The sequence below is a fragment of the Malaclemys terrapin genome, chromosome 4, assembly GCF_027887155.1.
Source record: "Malaclemys terrapin pileata isolate rMalTer1 chromosome 4, rMalTer1.hap1, whole genome shotgun sequence".
Lineage (NCBI taxonomy): Eukaryota > Metazoa > Chordata > Testudines > Emydidae > Malaclemys > Malaclemys terrapin.
Window position 1 is genome coordinate 121,275,730 of NC_071508.1, and position 11,270 is coordinate 121,286,999.

An 11,270-nucleotide genomic window follows, 5' to 3' on the forward strand; every position below is an offset into this window, starting at 1 on the left:
GCCAGCCAGCTCACCCCACACTCCCCTGTCTCCAGCCAGACTCACACCCCTTGCCCTGCCTGCAGCCAGACCCTGCCTCCAGCCAGCCCCATGTCCAGTGGTGCCCTGCAGTTCCCAGGGCATAACCCTGCACACCTGCTTCAATGAGGGAGGCAGGGAGCAGCTGGGACCCACACATGTGCACACCCTAGGGTGACCAGACAGCAAGTGTGAAAAATCAGGAGGGGTGTGGGGGTAATAGGATCCTATATAGGAAAAAGACCCCAAAACCGGGACTGTTCCTATAAAATCGGGACATCTGGTCACCCTAGCACACCCCCAGGGAGTGGTGGGGACCCACACATGTGAAACGGAGCTCATTTCTAGTTCAGGCCCATCTTTTTAAAAAAGAACTTTAGGTAGGGTTAACATACATCCGTATTTTCCTGGACATGTCAGGCTTTTTGGTTCATAAATCGCTGTCCGGGAGGAAATACAGACTTACGGTAACCCTATTGGTACAAAAAATACATACTGTGGCACAGCCCTTAAATCAGAACTTTTTATAGGGAACTGGTTGCTAAGTAATGAAAGGTTTTTTTGACATTTTTTTTTTTATAGTCATCCCTGCCAGGGCCCCGCCGAAAATGTTCGAATTGGGCCCCGCATTTCCTAAAGCCGGCCCTGAACCCCACTTCCTTCCCAGACGGAGCTCAGTGGCTGCCACGGCGGGGGAGAGAGGGCAGATCCATTGCATTAGAAAGGTAAGACTACTGATATTAAAATATGAGTTGTGTGCTTTTATTTGTAGAACAAAAAAAATTATTAAGTTTTTGTTTTTTATATAGTGCTTTTATCGAAAGCGCTTTACAATAGTTAGCTAATGGTAGAAACAACATTTGGAACGATCATTAAAGGTCCGCTGAGACCCTCAGCAATTTTCAAGTGGTCCGCAAAAAAAAAGTTTGAGAAACACTGGTGTAGACACAATGGAATTTTAGCAATTGGAAGGAAAGGTGACTACTGTGTTGAGGATGGAGAAAAATGCAACTTTCTTTGTTGGATTCCTGACTAGAATTCATTTTATATCTAGTGGAACCAGGAGAATAGGTATTAGATATAGACCATTTAAATGCTAAGGAGAAATTCATTATTGAAAGAAAGGCAAATACTAGTACCAGGCAAAAGAATGATAATAAGGATAGTGTGAGTACCAACAAAATAATAATGCAGTGTTGCTCTGACTTTGAGAAAACAAATAGTATCTGATAGTACAGCAAGGAAGGATGTCTGCTCTAGAAGACATGAGTCTGAGGCATCCAACCCCATTGGGGACAGTAAAGGAGCACCGTTAAGTTTGTAAAATCTTTCCAGTAGTGTCTGTCATGTATGTTTGAACAGTGCATAATACAATAAGGTACTATTTGGCTGAGACCTTTAAGCACAGTATAAATGTTTAACAATAATAATAATAATAATAATAATCAGTACTGAGGATTTTACAATAAGGAACCTAGTGGTAAATCTTATATGGGAAAGAAGAATGACCAGTGACACCTAAAATTATGTAACAAGTGAATATACATAAAGGTCTGAGGATTTGAACAGTGCGTGGAGGCTACATGCTTTTTATGTACAGTAGAACCCCTATTTTATCAAATAGGGATTGAGGGGTTCATTAAATTGAAAAGTTCACAAAATGGAACATTGCAAAATTACAGTAAGTGCGGTCATAAGTTCATTTATTAATAGTGCAGTGATAGCAGATATAATTAATGGTAATAACGTATATAGTGTACCTAATTTTAATTTGTTTGAGAGAACTGCATCTCCTCTTCGCTGACAAATTTCTCAGTCTTTTCAAACCCATACAGCCACTTGCATGATGGCTGAAGGACTGAATTCACATTTGGTGGCAGAAAGATGACTTTGGAGACAGATAAATGGTTCATATAACCAGTTGTTCATAAGACTGATGTTTGTAAAAATAGGGGTTCTACTGTACTTTTATATAACATTAAGATTTCACGGAAGTTATATGTTAAGTCTAAATCAAAGTTTCAGTTATTTTCTTATTGTGTATCTGTAAATGGGGAGTCCCATATACTTCTTTTAGGTGTTGATTCAGTGCAGCTCTTAGTAAGCCAGTGGTTAACTTTGTGCATGTTCTTAAGTCCCATTAATGCCAATGGAATACATTCATGGAAGACTTAAAGATGGAGGACATAATATAGACGGGAGCAGGAAAGATGGAACACTAGCCCCTAATTCAAAACCCCTTAGTGATGATGAAATAACAAAACCTTCCTTAGTAGAAACTTATAATAATATACAAAATTATCTTGCAAACTGAGGATATACTAATTTCACACATTCTCTCTCTTATGAATCTAACAGAAAAACTTAACCTTAACATCCAGAAGACAGATGTAATAGTTCTAAACCTTTCAGGCATTAAAAGTGTCCATCCTAGAGAAGGGGGATTCTTTCTTTAGTGTGAGGGAGCAATAAAGAATGGTAAAAAACCTGAACTTCCGAAAGAGAAAATAGTGCTGATGAACATACCAGGAATCTAAGTCTGCCATTTATCTTTTAAACCTGACCATATTTGCCTTATGTGACTGGCGTTTTCATTATCTTCACTCTCCAGAAGAGCTATACATAATTTAATTTACTTTATAAACATACTGACCAAATAAGAGTTTTCTGGTCTCCAATTGATGTTGAAGAAAGGTCTTCTAGGCAGACCCAAGTTCAACTATGCCAAACTCACTCATCTCTTCTGCTCCTGACATTCTTTGTGCACACACCCCTACCTGGTGCCTCTTAAGTTTCAATTTAGCTACTAGCTTTATTCATAAACACCCTATTGCAAAGTCTGGGGAAGAGAATGCACATGAGGGAGGACACTTCATAGTCATGGGACTGGAAGTGCAACTGACCATCAACAAAACAATGAAATTGTCTATAAACAAAGTGCTATGAATTGTGCAAAGTAAACTGAAAACAAAATCTAATCTTTTAATCACAGTAATTTTAGGGATCACTTATAGCAAAAGAAGTCACAAAGTTTTCAGAACAAAACATGAATTTTAAATTGATGGTATATATTGACAGTATATAATGAACTGAATGCAGCATGTATGATTACATGCCTTGTGGGCAGGTGGCATATGTGTACATTCGGTGCAAGGAGTTCATGGTCTTCAAAGACCAAGTACAGGCTCTTGACGCACGAGTGGCTGAATTGGGGAAGCTAAGGGAGACAGAGAGGTACATAGATGAGACTTGCTGGGAAATGGTAGAGTGGTCCCATCCCCATTCTGACAGACTCTGTGCTGTTGAGGAGGATGCAAGTCTCAGAGAAGGAGAACATTAAACTGAAGCGGAGGGAAACGATCCCATAATGGGGACTCTCCTTCCAGATAATATTCTGATATCCACTCGTACTCAGGATACCTCTCTGTGGGATGGAATCCCAATTATTAGGATGAGACAGGTAATAGTAATGGGGTATTTAATCATTAGAAATATATATAGCTGGGAAAACCGCACGGGGAACTGTCTGCTGGGTGCGAAGATTGCGGATCTCTCAAGACATCTGTACAGACTTATGTGCATTGTTGGGACGAAGCCGGAGGTTATGGTACATGTAGGTATCAATGACATAGGGAAAGTTAGGAGAGAGGTCCAGATGGCCAAATTCAGGCTGCTAGGTAAGAAATTGAAGTACAGGACCTCCATGATAGCATTCTCTGAAATACTTCCAGTTCCACACACAGGGCCAGTGAGACAGGCAGAAATGCAGGGTCTCAATGCATGGATGAGATGATGGTGCAGGAAGAAGAGATTTAGGTTTATTAGGAACAGGGGAACCTCTTGGGAAAGGAAGAGCCTATACAGGAAGGATGGGCTCCACCTAAGTCACAATGGAACCAGGTTGCTGGCATGTAAAATAAAAAGATTGTAGAGAAGTTTTTAAACTAAGGGTGGGGGAAAGCCAACAGGTGCGGAGGAGTACACAGTTCAGACAGAGACATCCTTGAGTGGGAGGCTCTATTAAGTGGGATTCTCTATATCCTAGTAAAGAGGAGAGGATAGAAGTTGATAAATTACAGGTGGGAACTGAAGTGAAACAGTCAAATGAAAAAGAGTCCTATTCAATTACATCACATGAAGGCAGGGGAGACTCGGGACTTAGGCCAGCCTGGCCAGGGTTCCTCCACTCGGGACTTTGGCCAATCCAGCCGGGGCTCCTCCGGGCATGTGGTGGGTGCGCTCCAGGCTGCGGCTAGCTCGGGGCTTCTCCAGGCAGGTGAAGGGGGGGTTCAGGACTTGGCCAGCCTGGGGCTCCTCGGTGTGGGGGGGCTCTCCAGATGGGGAGGAAGGGCTTGTGACTTTGGTCACAGCGGGGGGACTGCAGGGGGTCTCATGGCTCCAGCCCTGGGGAGGGCGTGGGCAGAACTGGGGGCTAGCCTCCCCAGAGTGGGCTCCACCTGCTGCCCATGGATATAATAGTCATAACAGAAACTTGGAATCAATGGGACACAGTTATAACAGGGTACAAAATATATAGGAATGACAGAATAAGTCATACTGGTGGGGGAGTGGCACTATATGTGAAAGAAAGCATAGAATCAAATATAGTAAAAATCTTAAATTAATCAGACTGTACCACAGAATCTCTATGGATAGAAATTCCATGCTTGCATAATAAGATTATAGCAGTAAGAATATATTACCAACCACCTGACCAGGAAGCTGATGTTCATTGTGAAATGCTCAGGGAGATTAGAAAGGCCATTAAAATAGAAAACTCAATAATAATGGGAGATTTCAACTATCCCCATATTGACTGGGTACATGTCACTTCAGGGCAGGATGCAGAAATAAAGTTTCTAGACACCATTAATGACTGCTTCTTGGAGCACCTAGTCCTGGAACCCACAAGGGAGAGGCAATTCTTGATTTAGTACTAAGCTGGTCTCAGAGATGAATATAGCTGAACCACTTGATAATAGCTAGCCTAATATATTTAAATTTAACATTCTTGCGGGTGGGGGTGATACTAAAGAAGCCCACCATAGTAGCATTTAACTTTAGAAAGAGGAACTACAAAAAATGAGGAAGCTATTTAAATGGAAATGAAAAAGGAACAGTCAGGAGATGATCCATCCCATCATCTAGTCCCAGCTTCTGGCAGTTGGAGTTGCATCCCTGATCATCTTGCCTAAAAGCCACTGATGGACCTATCCTCCAGGAATTTATCTAATTCTTTTTTGAATCCAGTTATACTTTTGGCCTTCACAACATCCCCGGCAATGAGTTCCACAGGTTGACTATGTTGTGTAAAGAAGTACTTCCTTTTGTTTGTTTTAAACCTGCTGCCTATTAATTGCATTGGGTGACCCCTGGTTTTTGTGTTATGTGAAGAGGTAAATAACACTGCCTTATTCACTTTCTCCACACTATTCATAATTTTATAGACCTCTATCATATCTCGGCCTTGGTCATTTTTTGTCCAAGATGAATAATCCTGGTTTTTAAAATTTCTCCTCATATGGAAGTTGCTCCATATCCCTAATCATTTTTTGTCCTCCTCTGTACCTTGCCAATTTCTAATATATCTTTTTTGAGATGGGGCGACCAAAATTGCATGCACTATTCCAGGTGTGGGCGTACCATGGGTTTATATAGTGGCATTATGATATTTTCTGCTTTATTATCTATCCTTTTCCTAATGGGTCCTAACATTGTGTTTGCTTTTTTGACTGTGGCTGCATATTGAACAGCTGTTTTCAGAGAACTAGCCACAATGATGCCAAAGATCTCTTTCTTAGGTGGTAACAGCTAATTTGGACCCCACCATTTTGTATGTATAGTAGGGATCATGTTTTCCAGTGTGCATTATTTGGCATTTATCTACCATTTTGTTGCCCAGTCACCCAGTTTGTGAGATCCCTTTTTAATTCTTCTCAGTCTGCTTTGTACTGAACTGTATTGAGTAATTTTAGATCATCTGCAAATTTTGCCACCTCACTGTTTAGCCCTTTTTCCAGATTATTTATGAATATGTTGAACAGTGCTGGTCCCAATACAGATCCTTGGGAGACATCACTATTTACCTCTCTCCAATGTGAAAACTGACCATTCATTCCTACCCTTTGTCTCCTGTCTTTTAACCAGTTAAAATAAAAAAATTAATTAATGGAGCTATCCCATCTCCTAGAACTGGAAGGGACCTTGAAAGGTCATCAAGTCCAGCCCCCAGCCTTCACTAGCAGGACCAAGTACCAATTTTGCCCCAGATCCCTAGGTGGCCTCCTCAAGGATTGAACTCACAACCCTGGGTTTAGCAGGCCAATGCTCAAACCACTGAGCTATCCCTCCCACCATCAGAGGACCTTCCCTTCTATCTTTCTTAGGCCTGGTCTACACTACGGGTTTAGGTCGACTTTAGCAGCGTTAAACCGAATTAAGCCTGGACACGTCCACACAACGAGGCCCTTTCTTTCGAATTAAAGGGCCCTTTAAACCGGTTTCTTTACACCACCTCCGACAAGGGGATTAGCGATAAAACCGGCCTTTGCGGGTCGGAATTGGGGTAGTGTGGACGGAATTCGATGTTATTGGCCTCCGGGAGCTATCCCACAGTGCTTCATTGTGACCGCTCTGGACAGCGCTCTCAACTCAGATGCACTGACCAGGTAGACAGGAAAAGACCCGCGAAGGTTTGAATTTCATTTCCTGTTTGCCCAGCGTGGAGAGCACAGGTGACCACGCAGAGCTCATCAGCACAGGTAACCGTCATGGAGTCCTCCCAGGATCGCAAAAGAGCTCCAGCATGGACCGAACGGGAGGTACGAGATCTGCTCGCCATATGGGGAGATGAAGCAGTGATAGCTGAACTCCGTAGCAGTAAAAGAAATGGAAAAGTATTAGAAAAGATCTCCAAGGCCATGAAGGACCGAGGCCATAACAGGGACACACAGCAGTGCCGCGTGAAAAGTAAGGAGCTAAGGCAAGCCTACCACAAAGCCAGAGAAGCAAACGGAAGGTCCGGGGCAGAGCCGCAAACTTGCCGCTACTACGCGGAGCTGCATGCGATCCTAGGGGGTGCAGCCACCACTACCCCAACCGTGTGCTATGACTCTCTCACTGGAGAAACACACAGGGAAGACGGTTCGGGGAACGAGGAAGATGACGATGGAGGTACTGTAGGTAGCTCACAGCAGCAAGGAAGCGGAGAAACCGGTTTCCCCAACAGCCAGGATATGTTTGTGACCCTGGACCTGGAACCAGTAACCCCCGAACTCACCCAAGACCCTCAGGGCACACAGGAGACCTCTGGTGAGTGTAACTTTGTAAATATTCGTAAACATTACAAAAAAAAAGCAAGCAAGTCTGTTAACGTGTATGGGGATGGAGCGGAAATCCTCCAGGGACATCTCCAGAAAGCTCTCCTGGTTGAAATGGGGTGATTTTATTAAGGGGGACATTCAGAGGCGCCCGTTCCTGCTCTTCTGACCAGAAATGTTCCCCGCTGTTAACCACGCGGTGGGGGGGAGGGGTGAAGTGATCATCCCAGAGAATCGTGTGTGTGTGTGTGTGGGGGGTGGTTTACTTGTGTTTGTGCCGCATGTTAACCGGGAAACCGCAGCCCCCTCCTTTTACATTGAAACCCCATTTTAAATGGACAACCCAATTCATCCTTGATATGGGAAATGCGCTGCTGTTTGCAACCTTTCCCGCATGTTAAGAAGGTTAAAAAAGCCAAAACACTGTGGCCTACGATGGCTGCCTGCAAGCCGAAATATGCGACCTTGTAATGAAAGAGTGTACCCATTGTTCCCTAAAATGTGTCTTTTTTAACCACCTCTCCCTTCTCCTCCACCAGCTGCAAATGTTTCTCCTTCGCAGAGGCTCGTGAACATTAGAAAGAGAAAACGTAAGACGAGGGACGAGATGTTCACGGAGCTGCAGATGTCCGCCCAGGCTGATAGAGCACAGCAGAATGCGTGGAGGCAGTCAATGACGGAGATGAGAAAAGCCCAATATGAACGAGAGGAGAGGTGGCGGGCTGAATCGCGGGAAGAACAGAGCAAGTGGCGGGCTGAAGACGATAGGTGGCGTCAGCTTGCAGACAGACGGCAAGAGGCAATGCTCCGTCTGCTGGAGCATCAAAGTGATATGCTCGAGCGTATGGTTGAGTTGCAGGAAAGGCAGCAGGAGCAGAGACTGCCGCTACAGCCCCTGTGTAACCAACAGCCCTCCTCCCCAAGTTCCATAGCCTCCTCACCCAGACGCCCAAGAACACGGTGGGGGGGCCTCCGTCCACCCAGTCACTCCACCCCAGATGATCGCCAAAGCATCAGAAGGCTGGCCTTCAATAAGAGTTAAAGTTTTAAAATGCAGTGTGTCCTTTTCCATCCCTCCTCCCCCACCCATCCCAGGCTACCTTGGCAATTATCCCCCTACCTCTGTAAGGAACTAATAAAGAATGCATGAATGTGAAAAAACAATGACTTTATTGCCTCTGCAAGGGGGAGGGGAGGGTGGGGTGGGGTGGTTGGTTTACAGGGAAGTAGAGTGAACCGGGTCGGGGGCGGGGGGGTTGGAGGGTTCATCAAGGAGAAACAAACAGAAGTTTCACACAGTAGCCTGGCCAGTCACAAAACTCGTTTTCAAAGCTTCTCTGATGCGCACCGCGCCCTGCTGTGCTCCTCTAACCGCCCTGGTGTCTGGCTGCGCGTAATCAGCGGCCAGGCGAGTTGCCTCAACCTCCCACCCCGCCATAAAGGTCTCCCCCTTACTCTCACAGATATTGTGGAGCGCACAGCAAGCAGCAATAACAATAGGGATATTCTTTTCGCTGAGGTCTGAGCGAGTCAGTAAGCTGCGCCAGCGCGCTTTTAAACGTCCAAATGCACATTCCACCACCATTCGGCACTTGCTCAGCCTGTAGTTGAACAGGTCCTGACTCCTGTCCAGGCTGCCTGTGTACGGCTTCATGAGCCATGGCATTAAGGGGTAGGCTGGGTCCCCAAGGATCACGATAGGCATTTCAACATCCCCAATGGTCACTTTCTGGTCCGGGAAGAAAGTCCCTTCCTCCAGCTTTCGAAACAGAGCAGAGTTCCTGAAGACGCGAGCATCATGTACCTTTCCCGGCCATCCCACGTTGATGTTGGTGAAACGTCCCTTGTGATCCACCAGGGCTTGCAGCAGCATTGAAAAGTACCCCTTGCGGTTTACGTAGTCGGTGGCTTGGTGCTCCGGTGACAAGATAGGGATATGGGTTCCGTCTATGGCCCCGCCACAGTTTGGGAATCCCATTTCAGCAAAACCATCCACTATTGACTGCACGTTGCCCAGAGTCACTACCCTTGCTATCACCAGGTCTTTCATTGCCCTGGCAAATTGGATCACAGCAGCCCCCACCGTAGATTTGCCCACTCCAAATTGATTCCCGACTGACCGGTAGCTGTCTGGCGTTGCAAGCTTCCACAGGGCTATCGCCACTCGCTTCTCAACTGTGAGGGCTGCTCTCATCTTGGTATTCTGGCGCTTCAGGGCAGGGGAAAGCAAGTCACCAAGTTCCATGAAAGTGGCCTTACGCATGCGAAAGTTTCGCAGCCACTGGGAATCGTCCCATACCTGCAGCACGATGCGATCCCACCAGTCTGTGCTTGTTTCCCGGGCCCAGAATCGGCGTTCCACGGTATCAACCTGCCCCAGTGACACCATGATTTCCACATTGCTGGGGCCTGTGCCTTGTGAGAGGTCTATGGCCATGTCAATTTCCTCATCACTCTCGTCGCCGTGCTGCAATCGCCTCCTCGCCTGGTCCGGGTTTCGCCTTGGCATGTTCTGGCTCTGCATATACTCCAGGACAATGCGCGTGGTGTTCATAGTGCTCATAATTGCCGCGGTGATCTGAGCGGGCTCCATGATCCCAGTGCTAGCTATGGCGCCTGGTCAGAAAAAAGGCGCGAAAGTAGTATCTGATGGACCAGGAGAAGGAGGGCGGGAGAGAGGGAGGGAGGGAGGGAGGGCCGAGTGACGACATGGCATACAGGTACAGGAACAGGGAGAAACACAAACAACTGTCACACAGAATGGTCCCCCCAAAGATTAAACTGGAAACCCTGGGCTTAGCAGGCCGTTGATTTCACGGAGGAAGGGGAAGCAAATGAACACAGAACAAATCTATTTTTTACATCTTAAGGTGGCAGCCGACGCTGCAGCATGAGTGACAGCCATACCAGTACGATGATGATGGGTACCAATCATAATATACCATCATCTGCCAAAAGGCAAGGGGCTGCTGCTGTGTAGCAATGCAGCCCCACGTCTGCCAGCCCCACGTCCGCCAGCACCCAGCATCGCCCTCGGCCTCTTCTGGGTGCTTAGCAGACAATATTGGGCAATTGGCAGAAAATAGTATATTATGACTGGTAACCGTCATCATCGAGACAGTAGCATGTCTGCCCAGGTGGCCATGATTGACAGCCACTCCAGTACGACGACGACGGGTACCAGTCATAATATACCATCGTCTGGAAGGGGCTGGTGCAATGCAGCCCTACGGCTGCCAGCCCCACGGCTATCACTCATGCTACACCGTCTACCGCCAAAAGGCAGTTAGCAGCTGCTGCTGTGTAGCAATGCAGTCCCACGTCTGCCGGCACCCAGAGGACATATGGTGACGGTGAGCTCAGCTGTGCTGAGCGGGCTCCATGTTGTCTGCACAGGTAACCCAGGTAACCCAGGTAAAAAGGCGCGAATCTATTGTCTGCCGTTGCTGTGACGGGGGAGGGAGGGGCCTGACGACATGTACCCAGAACCGCCCGCGACACTGTTTTGCATCATCCGGGCATTGGGATCTCAACCCAGAATTCAAAGAAAAGGCGCGAACCGCTTCTCGGCTCGAGCTGTGGCGCAAACGTAGTATCTGACGGCCTAGGGGAAGGAGGGAGGGGGGCCGAGTGACGACATGGCGTACAGGCACAGGGAATTAAAATAAAGAACGGTGGCTGTGCATCAGGGAGAGACACAAACAACTGTCACAGACTGGTCCCCCCCAAAGATTAAACTGAAAACCCTGGGTTTAGCAGGCCGTTGATTTGACGGAGGGAGGGGGAAGCAAATGAATACAGAGAAAATCTATTTTTTACATCTTAAGACGACGGTGCAGCGTGACTGATAGCCCTCGGCATCTTTCTGGGTGCTTGGCAGCAAATACGGGGCGGTGTATGACGATGGTCTTCAGGCCTATTGCACGAGCTGCT

At 46.6% G+C, this 11,270-nt stretch overlaps 1 protein-coding gene across 1 annotated transcript; it reads left to right on the forward strand.

Moving 5' to 3' along the window:
- The first annotated feature begins 7,139 nt into the window (after positions 1 to 7,139).
- On the forward strand, positions 7,140 to 8,388 carry LOC128837464 (PAX-interacting protein 1-like). Its single transcript, XM_054028697.1, has 2 exons — positions 7,140 to 7,329; positions 7,877 to 8,388. Exons 1-2 carry the CDS (start codon positions 7,254 to 7,256, stop codon positions 8,377 to 8,379), a joined length of 579 nt encoding a protein of 192 aa, XP_053884672.1. The 5' UTR covers positions 7,140 to 7,253; the 3' UTR covers positions 8,380 to 8,388.
- The last annotated feature ends 2,882 nt before the right edge of the window (positions 8,389 to 11,270 follow it).